General features: G+C 45.7%; 1 protein-coding gene and 1 long non-coding RNA gene across 4 annotated transcripts in view; one reads left to right on the top strand and one right to left on the bottom strand.

The window, feature by feature from the left end:
* Positions 1-23,885, top strand: part of Fam20a (FAM20A, golgi associated secretory pathway pseudokinase) — a 54,717-nt gene that overhangs the window by 20,786 nt on the left and 10,046 nt on the right. For 2 of the 3 annotated variants that reach the window (XR_015630683.1, NM_001012237.2), the window contains 3 exon segments: positions 20,605-20,789; positions 21,394-21,444; positions 23,476-23,554. Coding sequence is in view for 2 of the 3 variants with exons in the window: in NM_001012237.2 (NP_001012237.1) it covers positions 20,605-20,789; positions 21,394-21,444; positions 23,476-23,554 (315 nt within the window). In the remaining variant the exon portion in view is untranslated. 3 annotated transcript variants of the gene reach the window in all.
* LOC134480894 (uncharacterized) lies at positions 717-12,833 on the bottom strand. Its single transcript, XR_015632218.1, has 3 exons — positions 12,401-12,833; positions 7,434-7,676; positions 717-966 (listed from the first exon to the last, which is right to left on the bottom strand). It is a non-coding gene; the product is annotated as an uncharacterized LOC134480894 (long non-coding RNA).

The raw sequence follows: 23,885 nt of genomic DNA, 5'->3' as shown, positions 1-23,885 counted from the left end.
GAAACTATGAAGGCCAGAAGATCCTGGACAGATGTCATACAGACCCTAAGAGAACACAAATGCCAGCCCAGGTTACTGTATCCTGCAAAACTCTCAATTAACATTGATGGAGAAACCAAGATATTCCATGACAAAACCAAATTTACACAATATCTTTCTACAAATCCAGCACTACAAAGGATAATAAAGGGTAAAGCCCAACATAAGGAGGCAAGCTATACCCTAGAAGAAGCAAGAAACTAATCGTCTTGGCAACAAAACAAAGAGAATGAAAGCACACAAACATAACCTCACATCCAAATATGAATATAACAGGAAGCAATAATCACTATTCCTTAATATCTCTCAACATCAATGGCCTCAACTCCCCAATAAAAAGACATAGATTAACAAACTGGATACGCAATGAGGACCCTGCATTCTGCTGCCTACAGGAAACACACCTCAGAGACAAAGACAGACACTACCTCAGAGTGAAAGGCTGGAAAACAACTTTCCAAGCAAATGGTCAGAAGAAGCAAGCTGGAGTAGCCATTCTAATATCAAATAAAATCAATTTTCAATTAAAAGTCATCAAAAAAGATAAGGAAGGACACTTCATATTCATCAAAGGAAAAATCCACCAAGATGAACTCTCAATCCTCATCTTCGATTGGTTTATATACAAGTGTGCAATTTCTAGGCTTGAAAGTAAAATGATGCTATCTGGTGCTGGATAGAGGAGCATTATTTTTTATTATGGCAGCTTGCTATTTTTGTAACATGGTGATTTGGTTGAACACAATAAAGTACAGTAGTAACTGATCTCCCCCTCTTCCTGGATGAGTGAGGAGATGATTAAATGTTGATGTCAGCATCCATGAGCATATTCAGATGAGCTTCTGCTTCTGTTGAAAAGGATGCTGTGTTTGATTGTGGTCCGAAGCTTTGAAGCACCACTTGGCATCTCCTTCCTTGGCGGTCTCACTGTTTAAACATAACAGATTTGATAGCTTGTTGGTAAGGTGAGGTCCAGCTTGTCTCCACTAGGTCATCTTCATGTGAATCCAGTGGTTATACGGTTTTGTTCTAGGGATATTTCATTTTTTTAATAACGGTTTTAGCTGACATTCATGGAGAGAATGAATCCTTAGAACTGTGCCACTAGTGAAAGGAAATCCTGTCTAGAGTATGTTTCTTTACAAAGCTGTGTCACACCATCCTTTGGGCCCTCAGCTGGAAAAGTAGAATCAAGTCTCAAATAATGCCTTTTAAATTGTATCCTCTAGTATTATAGATGTAGGACAGTACTGTATCATACCTCTGTGGATGTAAAATAGCTTGTACCTGCTTTATGATACGTAGTAGTGACCGTGCTTTATCAGAGCTGTTTTTAATGATGTTGCTCAGAATGTTTTCTTTCCAGATGATGATTGAAAAGCTAATTTAAAAAAAAAATGGTGCCAGGTACCACAAGAGTAACAGAACTGTGCTGTTTTCTCCGGTTTTGTTTTTTTACTTTTTTTTTTTAATGGAGTATGCTGGATGTCTCTACAGTTTTGTTCAGATGACTGCAGAACCTGGAAAAGGTGTTGCTGCTGTTGATGCATAACACACTGCTATTATTGGTCTTTTTATATAAATATAAATATATATATACAGAAAAAAAAGAACTGCTAATCTTTTCAGAGATTTATAGAAAATTGTTATCTTTCATATTACCTCAAAGCACATGGAGTGCTAAACTGAAATAGGAACAGAAATATTTCACTTTTAATTTTTTGGTTTAAATACTAATAGACTAGTGAATTTATGTTAAGATAATTACAGAACATTTTAAACATCATGGAAGGTATATTAATTTATAGAGAACATATGTATGATGCATGAATATTGAGAGATAATGATGTAAAAAAGCAGAATATTTCTTTTTTAGAATTTTTCCTAATTAAAAAAAAATACGCATGGGAAAAGGATAGCAAGGCAGAGTTCTTTGTTGAAAAACAGAGATACAGCAAACCCTTGATTGTTGGGAACTCCAGGGTGTGTATTTTTTTCTTCTTTTTTTTTGGAGCTGGGGACCAAACCCAGGGCCTTGTGCTTCCTAGGCAAGTGCTCTACCACTGAGCTAAATCCCCAACCCCCAGGGTGTGTATTTTTAAACCACCTGAGTCTTCCTGGTCTGCTGGAAGTATTATCTTTAAACCACATTTCTGCTTTCTGTGCTCAGAAAAATCTCAGAGGAAAGAGAGGACTCATACCCATCTACATCAGTGTTATGTACTAAAAATGGTGTGTATGCGCATGTGTGTGTGCGCGCATCTATGTTGTATGTATGTATTATGTACATAACTGTGTATAGGTATGCATATGTATATATGTGTATGTTTACATGTCATGTGTATATGTGTGTATATGCAAATGCATGTATATGTATGCATATGTGTGTGATTACATGTCCTGTATATGTGTCTGTATGTATATATGCATGCACATATTGTATTGTGTTTATGTGCATTTGAATGCTTGTGTGCATATGTGTATGAATGTATGCATGGGGATATGAGTGTGTATGTGTATATGTAAGCGTATGTGTATATGGGTGTATGTGTATATAGTTATCTATTCTAGGATTGCACATTAAAGGGTGAAATACAATTTGCCATTTAAAGACATCGACACTGCACCTACTGAGTTTCAGTGTCTTGTCAATAAGTCTGTTAGGCTGGGGTAAGTCTGACAACGAATGTTCTCTGATACAGATTTACATAAAAAAGCAATTAAGTACCATTTTAAATTTCTGCTGTACAGAAGATATACAGCGTATGGGGCCCCGAGGAAGACGTTTATGCTGTCTACTGAAAATATTAAATTGCTCAGAGTCAAAAAATCCATCACAGCGGTTCTCGGGCTGTCATCAGAGGATTAAGTGCTTTATTTCCTCATGATTCCGTGGCTCTAGTCCAGGGTTTCCAACCCCAGTATTACTGACCTCTGGGGCCAGATAACCCCCTGTGGTGGGACTTTGTTCATTGCATCCTAGGGCACTCCCGTCTCTCAGCACTCCGCCCAACCGTTATGGCTCCCACCAGGGCCTCCAGGCATTGCCAACTATTCCTTGAGGAGAACTAACTCCTCACTGAGAACCAAAGCATGCAATCATCATATGAAAAGCAGTGGTCTGTGGCCGGGAAGCCCTGTTCTGTGAAACTCCATATCACAGTGAGGCTGGGAGGCCCCGTTGGGCTGGTATTCACGGTTCATATTCATGGTTCACATTTCTGAATGTACGTTGCATACAGCCATTCCTGGGGCTGTGGAAAGAAGTGTTCTCTAAGCAGGAGCCTTCGTTTCAGGACTTCTCTGAACTTTGGCTTGTCCTCTGTGTACTAAAACTCACCGGAAAGGTCAAAGTTCAGCTTCTCTTTGCAAAGCATTTGCCTCAGACCAGTGATGTTTATTAACCATTCTGGTCCTTAGCTCCACACCCAGAGCTAGAATCTAGGAAAGGATCTACAGTCCCCTTTTGTGACTCTGGAAACCCTTAGACTAGTGGGTCCTTCTCATGTTTTGCTCCAGGGTGTATAGATCCCCACATCTCCCGTGATCAATCTACATACTGCAAAAAGAGGGAAATCTTAATGCCAGTTCCTGAAATGTCCCTTCTAGCTTGCCGTGGTCCTCTCCTTCGATCTAGAAGCCATCTAGACTCAAATGTGTAAGGCCATTCAACAGTAGCAGTCAGTGTCTGGGCGAGTCCTGGCACACTGAGAAGCCATGAGAAAGAGTCACGCCTGGACTCCCAAGGACCTAGGATTCCTGACTTTCTCTAAGATTTCTGTATCGGTTCAAGTCCCTTTGTTCTTGGTTCCTAACTGGCATCTTCTAGGAAGGTCTCAAACAGATGTGAGATTTAATTGAAGGCTAAGTACTGTATTCATTGCAATGCATTTATGGTTTTCCTTATAGCAGAGTGGATTTGGAGACTCAACACATGTCTAAGCGAGGCCCTGGGAACTCTTAGAGAAATGGAATCCCATCCCTCAGGAGATTCTTCTCCCCGCGGTATGGAACTGGATAGAAACTCGTCTGTGCGGCTAATGACTAGTAACGTGTAGGGTAATTTGCTGTGTGCACAGCACTTTACCAAGTGCCAAAGAGGATCCAAGGCAGAGTCACGTCCTAAGGATGTCAGAATTTAGTTGAGAAGGTGACACATGGCGGAACCTTTCACTCAGCCCCGTTTTCCCTTCTGATGCTCTGGTAACACTGAGTTTAGAACCAAAGTTTTGCCTGGGTGGCTGCCTGCCTCCTTCCTGCCTTCCTGTTTAGGACCCCAGGACTAAGGTTCTTCCACAATGCCCTGATGATGGGAAAGGGGGTTACCCATTTTAGCCCCCTACCAGCCAATGGCACCTCTTGGAATTGCTTGAGGACGCGTGCATGGCTCTAGGACATGAGCTGTGGTCCAAATAATTCGGGCATTTCACCCGATTCCTCCCCGGGGAATCTCAGTAAGTCAGTCTGCTCTGCTGCACGGACTAACGGCTGGGTAAACAGTGACTTTAGCAAAGCATCGCTGCCCTGGCGTGCGATTTAAAGAGCTCTGCTTGAGCAGGTTTTGCATCGTTGCTTCTGGAAGTGAGACTGTGGCAAGATGCCAGCCAGAGAGTAGTGACCTCAGCAGAAATGACAGAAGACCTTCCCGTGATCAGTTTAGTCTTTCCTGACTCAGGAGGGCTAGAAAGTTTTAGGAGACGACGCCACGGAAAGAAGGAAGGATGGAGGGGAAGATGTCTGGACATTTTAAACACAGAACTTAGATAAGAAAGGAAAAAATGGGGACTGGGGATTTAGCTCAGTGGTTAGAGCGCTTGCCTAGGAAGCGCAAGGCCCCGGGTTCGGTCCCCAGCTCCGGAAAAAAGAACCAAAAAAAAAAAAAAAAGAAAGAAAGGAAAAAATAACACACATGTTGCATATGTACGTGTATGTGTATATAATGTATATGTTTGTGTTTGTGTATGTATGCATATATGTAATGCCTATGGTATGTGTATATGTAATGTATATGTGTATGCGTAATGTTTGTGTGTTGTATATATGATGGATATGTATGTTTGTGTATGCATATGATGCATGTATATGTATGTGTATATGTAATGTATATGTATATGTGTATGTGCAATATGTGTGTATATATGTAATGTACATATATGTACTAATATATGTGTGTATGTATGTAATGTGTATATATAATGTATGTGTATGTGTATATGATGTATATGTTGGTGTTTGTATATGTATATATACGTGTTTGTGTAATGTATGTATATGTGTATGTGTAATGTATGTGTATGTTTATGTGTATATGTATGCACACACATATATGTATGTATGTGAGTCCACTTGGGATATGTTAAAGGTTTTAAATCAGAGAAGCCATGGAAAGATTCTATAAGAAGCAAATGCTTGAAGACACATTTCACAGCTGATTTTGATGGGACCCAGAGTGAAGAAGGGAAAAAAAATAAAAGATTGTCATCATAAAAATCAGCTAAGAGGCTATTCTGCATGCTGGGGAGGAGTGCAGCTCAGTTAGCACAGCGCTTGCCAGGAATGCATGAGACCCTGAGTTCAATGCCCAGCACCACACAAACTGAGCACAGTGGCTCTCGCCTTGGCTACATGGCAACTTTGAAGCCAGCATGACGTACATCTGACTCTGTCTCAAGCAAACGAAGAGGCTGTTAGCAAACTTGGGGGTCACAGTCTGTACCCCTGGTTAGGTTGAGCCACCCATCCCCGATAAGCCAATTAAAAGAGCCAAATTAAAAACGAAAAGCAGAAAAAAGGCATGTGTTCAGTGTGGCCACATTTGGAAGAAAGACAAGTAGTGAGCCCCTTGTGTCCAATATCCTGAAATGAGATTAAAGTTTAAATTGTTTCAGATTTATTTATTTTTATTTTATATGTATGGGTGTTTGTCTGCATGGTCTGTGCACCATGTGGATGTTGCACCCATAGGGGAACAGAAGGGGTTGTCAGAACTAGAGTTCAACATGGTAAAAAAACTAACACGTGGGAGCCGAGAATCAAACCCAAGTCCTCAGGGTGAGCAACCAATGCTCTTAGCCACTGAGCCACTTCTCCAGCTCTGAGATCAAAACTGAAGCAGGGAGCTGAGGATGTGCGCATCTAAGCCGTCCTGGCAAAGGTGTGGCCCTGACCTTTGCCCCGTCATTATCTGGGTTTCTGTCTCATCCTGTAAGGCGTCTGACAAGTCCGTAGGATTGTTTGCAATCTCTTTTAGGGAAACAAAGTTACCCCATCCAGCTTGTGTCTTTTCCTTCTCCCAGGTTGAGATTCCTTGGGCGGGGGGGGGGGGGATTCCCGTGTCTTTGGGGTTCATTGTTTCAAGACCCTGGTAGTGAGACTGAGCGACACACGTGTCTCTTTAGAATAGAGTCATCTGCCAGGCCGGATACAGGGCTATTCCACTACCCAAGCAAGAGAACTGAGTGACAACACAGGCCACCGGAAGGTAACCAAAAGGAAGAACCTGTGGGTGCAGAAGTATAGAATGTGGAAAGGAAGGGGGTCAAAGACGCCTGCGTTTGTGTTGTGCAGCCAGGACTGGGGAACAGAGCTAATTCTACATTGTCAGAAGAGTGAACGTGCACATGTGTGTACACACAGACACACACACACACACACACACACACAGGTTTTCTACTTTCCCTTCCAATTCTGTCCCCATAGCTCTTCCTTGACCGCCATCAGAAAATACTATGTGTTCGTAACTGTCTGGTCTGGTACCAAAATTCTCCAAAAGGGCCTGATCCCTGGGGTTGGGGATTTAGCTCAGCAGTAGAGCACTTGCCTAGCAAGCGCAAGGCCCGGGGTTCGGTCCCCAGCTCCGAAAAAAAGAAAAAAAAGGGGGGGGGCCTGATCCCAACACAGAAGGAACACTACATAGAATAAAATCGACACATGTGCCCTAAAATCAAGTGTGGATTGGGAGTGTCAATCCTAGCCTTTCTATTTCCTCAAGACCAAGAAATGCAGGCACCAGGAGATGCTTCTAGAACAGAAGCTGTGTGGCCTGTGGCTAGATGGGTGAGGAGCTTGCCCCAGCCTGTGCAAACCCTGTAGATCCTCCTGGAAGCCTCTGAGTCACAGCTGTCTTCCCTCAGAGTCTCACAGCGCCTGCCCGGTTAGCACCACACCCCAGTAGTGACTCTTCCCTCCCGATTCTGGTAGGAGAATGGAATGCAAGTTGATGCCCTCAGCTCCTTGAATCCCATGAAGCTAATGAAAACCCAGGTCCTGCGGACTCCACTTAAATCTCACCTCCAGCGCTGCCCACCTGTGTGTCTCCCACAAATAGATGTCCCCACCTGTGTCCCAAGCACAGACCTGCTGGATTGCCTTGTCCTAGCTTGATTAGAACTTACCCTGCACACTGAGACACCATGAACAAGCTACAGCGAGACTCTGAGGTCAGGCATGATCTTCGCCCTTGAAGACTTGCCAAAGCTTGCAATGATGGTAAGAATCCCTGTGGCATGGATGCGCCCCCCCGCCTTGATTGTAGGGTGTCCTAGGGGTTTCGTCCTAGCTTGCAAAGCAGGTTGCTTCCGGTTCCCCAGTAGAATTGTAGTTCTGAAATTCCTCCTCCTGGTTCCTAGTCTCTACAACTGGTAGAAAAGTAGTCATTAAAATGAGCAACCAAAGGTTGGAGATGGAGTTCAGAGGGTACAGGGCTTGCCTAACATGAACAAAGCTTAAAAGTTCTATATCCAGCCCTGCATACATCAGGCATGTTGCAGCATGCCTGCAATCCGGGAGCTTGGGAAGTAAGCACATCATTCTCGGGTACAAGTGAGTTCAGGGCCAGCCTGGGCTACAAGAGACCCATGTCAAACAAAACAAAAATGTCTACGGTGAACTCACTTTTGGGTTGGGTTTCAGTGCTTGTGTTGATAGACAAGGATAGCGTTCAGGACCTTCGTTTTCCACAGTTACATAAACCGAAGCTCTGGAGCTTCAGTGAACTGTTGTCACTAAGACCGTGTCTTGGTCTGTTTTTTCCTTTGCAAACTGTGGGTAGGAATGGGCATCTTGTCCAGGGGTCGGAGGGTCATCTGAGATATTGGTGCTTAGCAACAGTGCTAGCTCCACCCTTGGAGGAGAGGTGGTAAATGGGTGTGGCTGTTCAGGAGTACACTTGGAGGCCAGAAGGGGAAGTGGGTCTCCTGATGGAGTCTGTCTCTGCCTCACTTCCTTGAGACGTTGTATCCCAGTGCACCTGGTGCTAGTCTGGCAAGCCGGCAGACTGGACAGCAATCTTCCTGCCTCTGTCCCAACACTGAGGTAACAGACATGGATGCAGCCACACTCAGCTTCTGACATTGATGCTAGGGTCCTCTGCTTACATAATATTCACTGTTGCCCACAGTGTCATCTTCCTGGGCCCCAGAGTCAGCACTGTGTGACGCAGCCATGTGTCCTTTTCTGTGATAGCATTCCCAGTTAGCTCTTGTTTGGCTCACTGTGTAGATATCACACTGTGTAAATATACCACACTGTGCGGTTACCACACTGTGTGCACACACCACACTGTGTAGATGCCATACTGTGTGCACACACCACACTGTGTGTAGATGCCATACTGTGTGTAGATGCCATACTGTGTGCACACACTGTATGTAGATGCCATACTGTGTGCACACACCACACTGTGTAGATGCCATACTATGTGCACACACCACACTGTGTGCACACACCACACCATGTGCACACACCACATGTGTAGATGCCATATTTTGCACACACCACACTATGTGTACACACCACACTGTGTACACACACCACACTGTGTGCACGCACCACACTGTGTGCACGCACCACACTGTGTAGATGCCATACTATGTAGATTCCACACTCTCCTCATCCCAGCAGGGGTCTAGACTGGCCCTTGTCATCACTGTTAATAAAAAATAGGCCTTGTGCTTTGCCTTCCCCTGTTTATTCTTCATCCAGAGTGTCAACGATAGGATGGTAATGGAGATGTGGGCATTTGAAGTGGTCCTTGAAGGAGCTCTCAAGGTAAAGACTAATGTGAAGATAGATTGGAGTCTTGGGTCCTTTCCCAAGGAAAAGATTGTCAGGGAAGAGAAGAGCAATGGCTATAATTTATCTAGAGATGAACCAAGGGTTAATCATGCAGTGGTGGCGCTGTGACTGATGAGAGTGGCACCTCCCATGATCACTCGCGTGTAAGAGAAGAATAAGGAAGTAGTTTTGATTAAAGAGGAAAAAAAGCCAAAACTGGGCTTGGTGGCTCGCACCTGTGACACCGGCGCTTAGCAGAGAATCAGAATTTTTGTCTTAACAAAAGTCAAAAAGGAAACAAGCAGGGGAGGGGCCCCTAAAAATTGTAGATGTGGGGTTGGGGATTTAGCTCACTGGTAGAGCGCTTGCCTAGCAAGCGCAAGGCCCTGGGTTCGGTCCTTAGCTCCGGAAAAAGAATAAATTGTAGATGTGGCAAATGGGTTTCAGACCCTTGCTTGGATGTTGTAAGGCAGAAGACATGGCCAGTTCTGTCCTGCCTTAAATGGACAGTGTAAAATAGGAGCTGGCATTGTCTCTGATTCTGTTCTGTGACATACGAGGAAGATCTCAGTCTTTCAAAGGGCAGCAGAGAGAAACCCCACCCAAGCCTGTGGGAGGAAGGTGTTTCATTAAAAGAGGCATGAAGCCCAAACGTGACAACTGTATTAAGATAGACAGAAGATGTCACTGGGCCATCTGGCGACATCTTGCTCTCTGATTTCCTTTCTCCCAGTGGTGACAACTACAGGGAGGTTGTTCTGGCCACCAGCATCTTCTCTTTTATAGTCTCTTCCTCCTTCCTCCCATGATAGGGTATCATACAGCCTGGGCTATCTTGTTTGTAAATCATAGAAATGAAATAATCGTTTTAGGCATATAAAGACGACGAGGGAAAGATTCACGACCCTCTACAAAATAGTCCAAGAAATACCAATGTCTCCCGAGAAGATGTAAAGCAGCAGCCTCGCTTACAACAATAGAGACACGCAAACTCAGAACACAATGAGGAACCACTGTTCACCTTTGCCAGTTGACAAAGATCCAAAAGGCGTAATAGCACTTGTGTGGAAAACAGTCCCGCACCGTGCGTAGCAGGGATGGGGAATTTGAGCGTCTCTAACAAAGACCTGCTTGCCCTTATCCAACACTCTGTCACCTCTCCAGGAATTTATCACACAGATGCACTCTCGCACGGGGGAACACTGCTTGTCAAACGCTCAGAATTTCGGAAGTTATATTAATAAAACCCCAGAGGACGGATGGCTTGCACGCAACGTTCATTTCTCGCAGTTCTGAATGTTTGGGAACTCCAGAGTCAAGTGAGTCAGAGAAAACACTGTCTCGCTGTGTCCTCACATGGTGGTGGGGCCAGAGCTAGCTCTCTGTGAGATAGATAGATAGATATATCCTAGTCCTGAGAGCTCCACCCACCCCCAAAACCTTGTTAGACCCCCACCCCTGGAGAATTGGTATCAACATATGCATTTGGAAGGGCACAAACACCCACACAGAATGTGTCCCTTTCTTTTCTGTTGCTGTCATAGAACACCCTGAACCAAAACATCTTAGAGGGGAAAGGGGGTTGTTAGGCTCGAAACCCCAGGTCACAGTCCATGACTACAGGGAAGACACAACAGCAGGGGCTTGAGACAGATGGTCACAGCCCATCCACAGCCAAGAGCACGGGCCACCCTGCCTGCTTCCTTGCTTAGCTCCCAGCCACCTCTCTCTACGTTTAGACAGTGCAGGGTCCAACCCAATGAAATGGTCATGCCTACCTTGAGGGTGGGTCCTCCCATCCCAATCAACCATCAAGACACTTCTCCCCAAGCCCAGAGACGTGCCTACAGGTCAACCTGATCCAGTCATTCCTCAATCGAGACTCTCCTCCCGGATAATTCTAGGCTGTGGCGAGTTGACATTTTAGCACTAACCATCACACCGTCGCAGGTTAATTACATGATTTTCACACATCAGGCTGTGGCCTCGTCTTAAAAAAAATGTTCTAAATAGAGAAGCCAGGCACCATGGTGCATGCCTGTAATTATAGCACTCGGGAAGTCTACATACACAGAAAACAGTTGAGTTACAGCCCTACCTTGACAATTATAGCAACTTATCTGGAAAAAAAAAAAGATAGCCTTCTGTATACGGAGTTGAAAAATTGCCAAGATCTTTTGGTGTAATTTCTTCGTGTAGATCTTATAGCACCACATATTTAGAAATGAAGGTGAAAAACAGTGAGTGGCTAGTGACATCACTTGGCCCCAGGGAACAGGGGTGCAAAGAAATGTCAGAGATTTAAAGTTCTGAATTATGTCAACACGTTTTCTATTCAAAACTATGTAAGTTTTAAAAAAAAATCCTACACTTTTACAGTGTGTTTTACCCAAAAGGGATGCTGTGCTTTTTAGGGAACATTTACTAAGGGAACTTCATCTCTGCCTAGAGAAAGGAGCACAGAGTGGGTTTTCTAGCTCAAGGTCAGGATGGCACTGGTAACTAAGGTGTTTTATTGACGTGGGGAGCGACCTTGGACAGAACGTCTAGTGCTTAGTGCTTCGTTTCCATGCTGAGTACTTTTTCCCTTTGAACGACAGTTAGCTTCAAAACCGGGGTACTCTTGTGATCTTCCACCCTGCTATACAGATCTCCACCTTATAGGAACAGGTTTTTATATACCCACTTAAAATAGAGTGATATTCTTTCAGATGCTAACTCTAAGCCTGCTTCCTCTGGTACTTGGGGCTTCCTTAAACCCTCTGTCCAAAACCCCCTCCCCACCATGGGGTTGTTTCTCTGCCGTGCTGGATCTGACATCGTATCTGCTTGGATGGCATGACTTCTTCTCCAAATCATGGTGGATCAGATCTACCTCTTACAGCATTTCTTCCTGTGATCACACACACACACACACACACACACACACACACACACACACACCACTGAGCAAAACCACAAAGCATGGAGGGGTTACCTTGTTGCCTCGTCCTTTGAGGATATAGACCTCAATATACAGGTATGGTAGGATGCCTTGGTGCCTTAGTTTCTGATGTGGTGGGAACAAGGTACCTGCAGCTTAAAGGGTGTTTAGCCATAAAAGGCGTATTCTGATCATCGGGAGACAGTTACCAGGACACCCTACAGCCTTCCTCAGCAACCTCATATAGAGCTCCTTGTCTGCAAGGTGGTCTGGGGTGCTCCCTCCCTGGAATAGGTAGAGGCTCTTTAAGCTACCCTTATGCACAATTTTATCTGTTGCAACTAAATGTACTAGATTTATGAATAAGTAAGAAGGTCACTGTACCTTGCGTGTATTCCTCAGGAAGGTCTTGTCCGTGTCCATCAGAACCTGACAAGGCCAGCTTTGTCATTTTCCCGGAGCCCTGTCATTTCTCTTATCTGGTCAGCTTGGCTATCTCATACCCAGCTACAAGTCCTCTTACTCATCGCTGCCCTACCGAGCCGCTCTGTCAGACTTTTGCTTTTTTTTCTCTCTCTCTCCCCCAAAGCCTGATACGCAGGGTTGCAGAAGCAAATAGATTTTTCTGTATATTTACTATTTTTCTTTCCTAAGCACGCAGCCACCCTCAGACAGGCTGCTCTGGGCAGCCGGCCTCTCTGAGAGTGAAAATGCTCTAACTTGTAACATTTGCCAAATGCCGTGGTGTAACCATTCCAACCATGTTATGCGTCTAAGCCATCTCTCCAGCGCCTCCCCACTGGCTGGCTACTCAGAAGCAGAGAGCACTCGCACTAAGCCTCTGCAAGAAACGGATTACTCTTTGCAGCTTTACTTTGATCACTTATAAGAAAAATTCACAGAGGAGGACATCCCAGCAGCATCCTGTCTTTCTCCTACACAGCCAGCAGCCCTAAGAGAAGTGGGACTCCATCTCTGGTAAGGGCCAGCATGGTCAGCCTGTGAGGCCTGGACTCCCCACCTGACAGGAAACCATTTATGACTGAAGATGCACTCCGTTTGCCACACACGGGTGTTCCGGTTCAGATGCTGTGTCCCCCAGCTGTGTCCCTGACTTTGGCTGAAGCTATGATCTATTTGCCAGCACTTAAGAAAATGCCACCTCATCCCCAAACCCGGCTGGGCCAGGAAAACCATTTCTCCTCCTCCAACTCAATCCCGTTCTGTGCTGCTCTGGTTCAGGGTGACTGACTTGGCTGGCCACTTCCCACCCCTTCCAGCAAACTCCCAAGAGAGTCTAGCAATCATACAGTGGTAGCTTCCAGAGTCCTGGGAACTAGGACGGGCAGATCTGGGGTTTTATTTTCTTTTTCTATTTTCTCCCCCCTCCTAAAAATAAAATGTTAATAAAGGAAAAGTTGGCTAGAGACCTGGCCAACAATTTGCCCTCTCCCTTGATTTCTATAAAATGCTACTTCTAGAAAATTTTAATACTGGACGTTTTCAGTAATTATAAAACTAGTACATGTTGACCTTTTGTTGGGGAGGGAAAAGGAGGAGGACTTCACTGGCCTGCGGCTGAGTTTCAGAGACCTAGCCAGCCTGGGTTCCCTCCCTCTACCCCAAGCTCGAAGCTAACCAGGGGCTTGACCTTGTGGGAAGAAAAAAGATTCAGCCACAATTTTTTTTTCTGTTCTTGGAATCAATGTCTTTAATAAGAAGAATGCTTCCTTGTCTTGTCTCATTTGTAGACTTTCCCCAGCCTGTCAAATCAACACGGTGGAGGGTGGGCTTTTAATATCATTTCACATTAACATTGCTTGTTTCCCAACAGGGCAGCGAACTCAAAAGGGCTATGAACTTGTTTGGCCTCAAATGAGATGCCGTTTAATCCAAACCAACCTTTTTTTTTTTTTCTTTTTAAATGGAGATACTTAATTGGGATAACGATCTGGATGTGTGGCTTCCTTTGGAAAAATTCAGAATAAATTACTTGCCTGAAAGATGTTCCATGAGAAAAAGGAAAAGCACTTTATTTTGTGTGCAGCTCTAGTTCCAAAATATAGATCAATATCTAGCTCTCGGCAAACATTTGACGGATGAATGGTGTCCGTTCAAAACAACACTGAGCTAAAAATGAAAGCAGTTGCCCGTTGTTGTCTGGGGAGTTCCTCTCTAATTTGACAAACTCGCTCCTTGCTACCTTCGGCCTGCATTCTTTTCTCCTTTTTGGTGCCTGCCCAGCGTGAGAACGATGTGCTTGTGAGTACACATTTAATTCGCTTCAGGCACACGAATCAGTCTGTCCTCTCTGTGATTGTTATAAAGTTTACATGTCTCCTGCCCGGTGACCCCAGAGAATTCAAATAAAAAGTCTATCCGAAAGTCAGTTAACCATTTTAGGTACAAAAAGGAATGCTCTGAAGCATTAATTGAGTCGTCTACATTTAAGAAAAAAAAAAATTAGATCCGGGATGGTGGTTACATGCCTACTATCTTATATTCTCAGCACTCGGGAAGCTGAAGCAGGAGCATGGCGAATGCAGGGATGCCTTGATATGATAGAAAGATGGACGGACGGATGGACAGACAGACTGACACAAACTGAAAAGAAAGAGAAAGGAAGTGAGGGAGGGAAAGAAATGTAAGGTATAGTTCTGTTTCGGTTTGGTTTTTTTGAGACAGGATCTCAATTTGCAGCCCTCGGTACCTTGTGACTCACTACACAGACCAGGCTGGACCTGAACTTACAGAGATCTGCCTCCCTCTGCTTCCTGGATGCTAGGATTATAGAATGTATTTAAAAAAAAAATAGGGGGTTGGGGATTTAGCTCAGTGGTAGAGCGCTTGCCTGGGAAGCGCAAGGCCCTGGGTTCGGTCCCCAGCTCCGAAAAAAAGAACCAAAAAAAAAAAAAAAAAATAGAAAAGCGCTTAAAGTAATGGTGTGTGGCTTTTCAGCCTCTTTGTGAACAGAGCATGTATCATTTCTCACTACTTTGTATAAGCTACCTTAAGCTCAAAGACGTAAGCAGCACCCATTTTGTTCTGAAGTTCAGAGGTCGAGGAGGACGTGGTTTGATCTCTCACAAGATTAAAATACAGTCCACTGTCAATCAGGAGATAAGGGATCCCATTTTGAGCACCTTTCTACTGTTGGTTGAGTCCTACTGTTGGTAGATTCTGTTCCTTATTCGGCCATCAGGCAGTAAACATTCTCAGCATTGTGTGATAGGTGGGTGGTCCTTGCCCTTGACCTGCGCAGTCTTGCAGTCTCGGCTTTTGTGATTGGTTGGTGGTCCTTGCCCTTGACCTGCGCAGTCTTGCAGTCTCGGCTTTTGTGATTGGTTGGTGGTCCTTGCCCTTGACCTGCGCAGTCTCACAGTCTTGGGCATTTGTGATTGGTTGGTGGTCCTTGCCCTTGACCTGTGCAGCCCTGCAGTCTCGGCGTTTGTGATTGGTTAGTGGTCCTTGCCCTTGACCTGTTCCAACTTCAGAGCCAACCACAGTGGTTTTGCTCTTCCTAACGATTTGTTTTCTTCCTGCGATTTCGATTTGCTACCAGCCAGAGAAAACCTCTTCTTTTAAGGGTCACAACAACAAAGCAGAGAGAGCTTAGCAATCATACTCCATTCAACGGTACCATGGACTGCTGGCATGATCACAACTGCAAGGAGGGATCGGAGATTAATAGTCTGCACTGTAGAACACTAGAACGGTTATGATGATAAGGATGGAGTCACAGAACAGCACTGGGAATGAGGTCACGGAATGTGTGAGGCCAACCTTAGAATACTATATATGAAAGCATTCTCACATTTTCTTACAGCTATGAGATATGTTCTTTTTTATGTTTTTTATTCAAAATGCATTCTGGCTTTGGTTAAAATAATAGAAGGGACATGTTCTCCCCTTCCCTGGGCAATGTAGAGCCCTCACACTTCATTCTGGATGTCATAAATAGGGTGTGCAAACATTACTGCCTTTGTCCATTTAAACCACTGTAACAAAACACCATACACTCAGCGGCTCATAAACAAAAGAAATTTACCTTACTTTCCATAGTGCAGAAGCCTAGACCTTCCAAGATAGGCATGCCAGTCATTGGATGTCTGATACACCCCACTTCCCGGCCCATAGGCAGTTAGCTTCATGCTCTCACGCTATACATCAAAAGAAGCAAAGCTTTCTCTCTGGGGTATTATCTTTGTAGACACTGATCTGATTTAGGACGTCTCTGCTTTCTAGACCCAAGTATCTCCAAAGCCCCCCCCCCCCTTTCTAATAGCAGCACTTAGGAAACCAGGATTTCAACACATGACCTGGGGGAGGGGCAGAAACATCCTGTCCATCACAATAACTAAGATCGGCAGATGGACCCAAACCTCTGGTCTTGGAAGAATCATGGGAGTCGTCGGCAAAACTTAATATGAACATGTAGTAATGCCAAGGCCACACAATAACTATCTTTGAATATCATAACGTCTACAATGCAGGAAAGGAATGTGTTCTGCCTAACTTCAGGGCCTAAAATAAAACTCATTGATAGAAGGTAGGAGAATATTTTGGGCTCCATGTTGGAAGTAGACAGATTGAGCTAATCTGCTTGTGGCTTGATGTTCTCCCCGGTACACTGCTACAGAATGAAAAGGTAACAACTTGATAAGAATGACACGAAGAGGAGGAGTTGGGCTAGGTCCACCTCTATGCTCCCTCCCTCCCCCTCCCCCTCCCCCTTCCCTTCCCCTCCTCCTCCTCCTTTGTCTTTGCCTGTGATGTCAGGACTCTTTCTCTATCATTTTCCACCTTATTCTTTGAGACGGGATCTCTCACCCAAACCCAGAGCTCACTCATATCATTAGTCTACCTAGCCGGCTTACTCCTCAGGAATCCCCTGTCACTGCCTTCCAGAGTTGGAATTGCAGACCAGCCACCACATGCATCCAGTGTTTATACAGATCCCAGGGATCTAAGCTCTGGCCATCTTGTTTGGTCAGCAAGTGGTCTAACCACTGATCCATCTCCCAAGAACCTTCATACATAAATTTCTTCCCACCTTTAAAAACCATAAGTTGAGAGGGTTCCACAGGAGCTCAGGCTGCTTTGACCTTGCTATATAGCTGGCTGAGTATGGCCTTGAACTTCTGATCCCCTTGCCTCTACCTCCTGAGTTCTGAGATTTCAGTCATCACACCCAATTTATACAGTGCTGGAGATGGAACCCAGGCCTTCCTGCATGCGAGGCTAATACTCCATCGGCTGAGCCACATCCCTAGCTCTCCTTTGAGTTCTCTTGAACCCTGAGGTCATTCATTATTTGACAATGACATCACAACTTCCTTTACACTTGCTTCTTTGACCCAAATCCTCTGCTTTTTTTTTTCTTTTTTTTCTGCTCCTCGACCAGGTACACCTCTACTTGTTCTCCACCATGATGGTAAGACGTTACCATCTAAAATCAGATTCACCGCATCCCGTTTGCAAGTTCCTTATTTTCACAATTAAGTCTGAATAACAGAAAATGTGGAGTGCGGATGGAAAGAGAAAAGGTGGTTGATTGTGCAAAGGCATGAGTGTAAGGCCAGCAGAGCTCTGAGGGATAACCATGGGGGTGAGACTCGGGAGAGAGGAGCTAAAGGCCAAGGATCAACAGAAGGATAAGGTACAGGCAGGATAGGGGTTCTATCGGGCTACGTCCAAGGACAACCCAGGATCATAAACACAAATGAAAATGGACACAAGGAACAAGGTTAATGTAACAATTTCATGGTTAGAAAGTCTGTGGAAACCGTTTTTATAAGATGGCAAAGCTTCAAGACTCAGAACGTAGCTAAGCAGGGAGCTCGCTTTGGCCCTGAGTGGGAAAGCAACTCTCAGGAGACCAACCACACGGTGAATTCAAATGTCAAGAACAGAAGATGGCAGAGACCCAGATGGGTCAGAGTGGATATTCAATGCCAGGTGTAAGAACTTCCCCCAAAGACTAAAGAACCCTTCATCCAACATCAACAAATTGGAAACCTTGTCCCTCAACGCTGCCCTTTCAAAGGAACAATTCCAGATGTTGAAGGGCTGATTCCTGGATCAGAGCATGCCCGGATGAACAACCTGATCAGGTCCCAGATGTCCAGGGTCAACGACACCTGACAGTTTGAAAGCCTGATAGAAATGGAATTTGTCACTGCCTCTTCTGGACTCCTTAAACACGTCGGGAAGTCACTCTTGTGAACATAAAAGATAATGAATGCCTTTGTTCTGTGGCCTTCTTTTCCAGTTAGGGGGTTTATTTGTATAGGTAGAGGAAGTCCAGATTGGTGTTTCGTAACCAACTCTTGGTTTCTTGGCCAGTATCACTGCTACATCCTGCATGGTTAGGTCCTGGAAACCTGGCTGGGGCAACTGGGAATGAAGAAACAATAGATGATAAAGAAATGGCAGATGTGTGCCCAGAAAAGCTGAGATCGTGTGGGCTCTGCTTGCTCCCATGGAGGGCACCTGCTATGCAACCAGAAACGTGTGAGTTTACTGTATACAGTACAAGAAAGAGGGATTGGCTAGGTTGGGCTGGTTGGGGAACACTCTCAGGTTGCCATCATCCTGGAGGAGGAGGCAGAGGATGCTAGTTTTGCACACACTGATCAGTCATTCATGAACACTCAAATTTGAACTACAGGAAGACATTCCCTTTTCTCTGAGACTTATCTGAGGAAAGGCCTGCCATTGGTGGGGGCGGGAGGGACAACACTGGGAGTAGAGGAGATGACATGGCAGTGCTCGTGTCAACAGGACAAATTTACTCAGCATCCATCCATTCTCCATTGAGCTTTGTCTTCACACTTGGCTGAAGAAGAACTCTAACATGGACATCAAGAAAGGACTAGGGCTCTGGGAACATCTTTAAGAGCCAGAGGACCAGGAGGACTGTTGCCAAAATGTCTTCCCGGCTCCCTCAGGGATGCAGCACCCATGAGCTCTTAACAGTCCAGCTACCAGAACAAGACCTTCAGAAAATTGCCCACAACCAACGTGCAACAGTGGATGAAGGAAGAGATCTCAAAGCCGCGCCACAACGTCAGGACACCGCTGCTGAGGGATGGAAAGCGGTTTTACTCGAGAACAAGCCTCCAGATGATTGCCCATGCCCATGTGTGCTGCTTGTGACCTGGACTACTCGCTGCCCGACCCTACCTCCCTTAGGGGTTGGAGGTGAGGTGGCATGGAGTCAATGGTACAGAGTCTGGGGAGCAGGTTGAGAAACGCCGCAAGCTCGTCTGAACGCTTCTGCAAGCTCCTTTAATATCCTCCACCTCATTGGTCCCAAGGAAGCATCTCTTCTGAACAGCAGTTCCCGATTGGCTGGCACTGTTTGGGTCAGCCATCCTTGGTCTCTCAGGTAGTCTTCAATTAGGTCTTTCTGCAGGAGATGAATTTGCAGCTGCGTGGCCACTGGCATTTACGTAGAGGTGGGTGCCACCGTTCAAATACAGGTGCACAAATTAATTGTACTCAGTAGTACGTGCGGGTGCATGCATGTGTGCATGTGTGCGTGCGTGCGTGTAACTGTTCTAGAAGAAGATGACATGAACTTGAAAGCTCGAAAATACTTTGTGTTCATGTATAAAATTCTAAAATAAATAATAAACAATTTTAAACGGATTTTTTTTTAAGCTCGCTGTCTTTTAAGCCTAAAGTAACAGGAATCAGTAGCTTTTCAGTCCGACCTTGTGAGTTAGTGTTCACCACAGAGGGGTAGAGGCGGAACACAGAAGTCCATATTTGCCTGTGCCGAGTATTTGCACACTCAGAATTCATACATAGCAGCATCAGTGTCCAACGTATTGGATTTTTTCTTTTTTTTGGAGCTGGAGACCGAACCCAGGGCCTTGTGCTTGCTAGGCAAGCGCTCTATCACTGAGCTAAATCCCCAACTCCAATGTATTGGAATTTAAAGGTAAATTTTCCTATATTTCCCTAATTACTTCCTAAGCATACCATGTGTCTTCTGAGTGAGACTCTGAGCTAATCAAAGCAGAAATGTAAGTTTCTGCTCTCCTCCTTGCAGGAAATCTATTGAAAGAGCAGTCAGAAAACAGCTCGTCATCCTTTTCCCTGACACCAAGACCCACACCCTCCATTCCCTTTATCCTTACTAGGTTACCTTCTCTCCATGGCCTCCATGCTCCTTGAGGTGTAAAATATTGAGAGACATAAGAAATGCAAATGGTCTCAAAGTCAGGACATGCCCACTTCTACTCGTAACCATCTGCCTTTTCTTTCAGGATCCTCGCAGTTTGTAACTCAGTATTTATGTCTGCATGTAACCATGTTGCATGAGTCTGTTACTTAGTATTTATTTATGTCTGTATGGAACTGTGTAACATGATTTTTCTCATTAAGATTAGAGGCTCTCTGAGGACAAGGAGGGAGCAGGGGCTGTTTTATTCCCCGTGGTATCCTAAAAGCGACATAAATCCTGGCTTGTAATAGATGCTCACACACCTGCTGAATGAACAAAAGCATGAGTACATGCGCAGAAAGTGCATTCCTATTCTACCAACCCAACAACCAAATCGCTCTCCTGGTTCTTGCAGACGGCACAGGATATACAAAGAACAATTCAACCTCACCTCCTTGGATCCCCCAGTGCAGTTTCGACCAGAGGCCAGCTGGGTCCAGTTCCACTTGGGGATCAACAGCCACGGGCTGTACTCCAGGTCCAGCCCTGTCGTCAGCAAGCTCCTCCATGACATGAGGCACTTCCCCACCATCAGCGCTGGTAAGGTTCATGGGAAAATCTAGAAGGAACTTTCTCCCAGAGGCTCGGGCTCCAGGAACCAGTCAAGAGTTGCCAGCAATACATGATTATACAAGGCCAATAAACATATCATACTCCTTATGAAGATTGCATGGCCTTAATCTCATCACAGAGACCTAAGTTCTGTACTCTTTAAGGAAGGTGGTTGACATTGTTTACCGAATGCTCCCATTGTACCAGGAGCTGTCTTCTTTTTTATACCATTCTGGTATAAATATCATCGCTGCCATTTACAGGTTGCGGATCAGCAAGCTGGCAAAGCCAGTGCCAGAGCTAGGACTTGTATATAGGTCTACTAATCCCAAGCACCTATGACAGACATGCAACCTGGGAAGTTATTAGCTAGACCAAGAATGGCTGGCGTATACAGAGATGGGCTAGAAAGTGTGGAGCCTGGAATGGAGGAGGCAGAAAATTGTAACCCCTGATCTCTAAAACCTAGCCGTCTGGGTACTCATGGCTGTAATTCCCAAGCTACATCAGTCCCTCCTCTCGTAGGGCTGGGTCAGAGGTGGGAGCCCGTCTTTGGCCAGCTCTCTCAGGATTACTATTCTTCCCCTTGCAGATCACAGCCAGGATGAAAAAGCCTTGCTGGGGGCCTGTGACTGCTCCCAGAGTAAGTGACATGACTCCCCGCCTCCAGCCAGCCTCCAATGGGCTCTCCCTGACCAACCTCTGAGAATACAACACCCCCCCCCCAAGCCACCCACAGTAAAAGGCATCTTGGAATCTCTGAGGAGCATCCTACAGGTCAAAATGCAGTCGGTACAGGGCTAAGCGCCGTCAGCATCACTAGGGAGCTTGTTAGAAACACAGAATCTCCAGCTCTGCTCCCGTTTTCCCAATCAGAAGCTGAATGTTGGTAGAATCCCCCGTGATTGGAGTAGGATTTCAGATCCAAGAGGCAATCGTACAGGACAATGGCTCCTGATGCTGCTTCTCAGCCCTGAGAGCTTTAGAAAGTACTGTTGCCTGCCCCCCCCCCCACCTCCAGACGTCTGGGCTCAAGTGCGGCAGAGAGGGAGACCCATGGCAACCTTTTTAAAATATCTCATGTGGTTCTCACACAATCAACGTTGAAACTTAACTGGAGTAAATGACAGACAGAATGGAAAATCCAGGAGAAAAAAAGGTAACAGAGCTCCCCTCTGGGTGCTACAGACTGGTTTCAGGTAGGTCTGAACAGTGAAGCCAGGAAATTGCCCCCAGTCCTGAGTGGTCTTGGTTATTTACCTAGATGTGCTGAACACAATTTCTATATATGTGTGATCGGCCACATGCTGTAATCCCAGAATTTGAGAGGCTTAAGCAGGAGGATCATGAGTTCCAAGGCCAAACTGGGTTACATAAAAAGGTCAAAGACAGCCTCAACTACACACCGAGACCCTATCTCAAAGAGTGAAGGGAAGTAGGGGAGGGGAGGGGAGGGGGCAGGGCACAGGAGAGGAGAGGACGGGAAGGAAGGGAGAGGGAAAGGGGAAGGGAGTGGAGGAGGGGAAGAGGAGGAAGGGAAGGGAAGACGAGGAGAGGAGGAAAGAGGAGGGGAAGGAAGGGGAAGAGGAGGGGAAGGGAAGAGGAGAGGAAGGAAAGAGGAGGGGAAGGAAGGGGAAGAGGAGGGGAAGGGAAGAGAAGAGGAAGGAAAGAGGAGGGGAAGGAAGGGGAAGAGGAGGGGAAGTAGGGAAGGGGAGGGAAGGGAGGAGGAAAGGGAAGGGAAGGGGAGAGAGGAGGAGAGGAGGGGAGGGGAGGAGGGGAAGAGGAGGAAGGGAAGGGAAGACGAGGAGAGGAGGAAAGAGGAGGGGAAGGAAGGGGAAGAGGAGGGGAAGGGAAGAGGAGGGGAAGGGAAGAGGAGAGGAAGGAAAGAGGAGGGGAAGGAAGGGGAAGAGGAGGGGAAGGGAAGAGGAGAGGAAGGAAAGAGGAGGGGAAGGAAGGGGAAGAGGAGGGGAAGTAGGGAAGGGGAGGGAAGGGAGGAGGAAAGGGAAGGGAAGGGGAGAGAGGAGGAGAGGAGGGGAGGGGAAAGGAAAGGAAAAACTGGTACAGAAGAGAAATGAAAAGACAAGAAGAGTAGGGGAGAGGGGAGGAGAGCAATGGAAGGGAAGGGAAGTCAAGAGGTTAGGGAGAAGCATAAGCATCACGATAAATCTTCAAACTCACAAATTTTCAGGTCCGTAAATGGCATTCGCAAAAATACTATTTCAAGACAGGAAGCAAAAAAGTTCCTGGTTTTGATTCCCAGAGCCACAAAACAAAATAAGATAAAACCAAGAGTTTTATAAGCCCTAGACCTAGCACAGGCGCAGGCTCTTACACAGGGAGCCATTATAAACACTGACAATGGACAATGTAGTGGGAACCTACAAGATCACAGCTGAAACCCAGGGAAGAGAGGCCCAGTCCCTTTAGTCTATGGGAAGTTTTCAGGGATGTCTTCTTGGGGAACCCTGTGTAACCTGACCTCTCCCCAAACTGGCAGAATAACTGTCCTGGGCCCCTCTGAACACATGGACCACAGCCTGATGCGGCGGGCTTTGCCACTAGGGCTTTGCAAAGCCTGTAGTCTCTGGTGTCTTTTTAAGTAGCAGAAAAAGGTTGGGTTTCTGAGTAGCACCACAGCCCGCAGCTTAGACATCCCCCCTTCTACCCCTCACAGTTGTGAAACCCAGTGGGGTCCACCTGAAACTGGTTCTGAGGTTCTCAGACTTCGGGAAAGCCATGTTCAAACCCATGAGGTAAGTGAAGCCTTCTTCACCGGGACCCCTGGTGGCAACCCTGGGGAAGCTTTGACCAAAAGGTAGTAAAAGTAACCTAGTACCCTCAGACATGTCTGCCCCACACACAGAACTCTTTTGGTGACAAGGATAATAATTAAAACCAGCAATAGCTAATGTCTTAGTTAGGGTTTTATTGCTTTGGACAGATACCATGACCATGGCAAGTCTTACAAAGGAAAACATTTCACTGGCGGGAAAGAGGGTGGCTTAGAATTTAAGAGATTTGGTCCATTATTATCATGGTCGGAAGCACAGTGGAAGGCAAACAGACCTGATACTGGAGGAGGAG

This window comes from Rattus norvegicus, chromosome 10 (genome assembly GCF_021556685.1).
Source record: "Rattus norvegicus strain SHRSP/BbbUtx chromosome 10, alternate assembly SHRSP_T2T, whole genome shotgun sequence".
NCBI classification, from domain to species: domain Eukaryota; kingdom Metazoa; phylum Chordata; class Mammalia; order Rodentia; family Muridae; genus Rattus; species Rattus norvegicus.
This window is presented reverse-complemented; position numbering and strand designations above follow the sequence as displayed.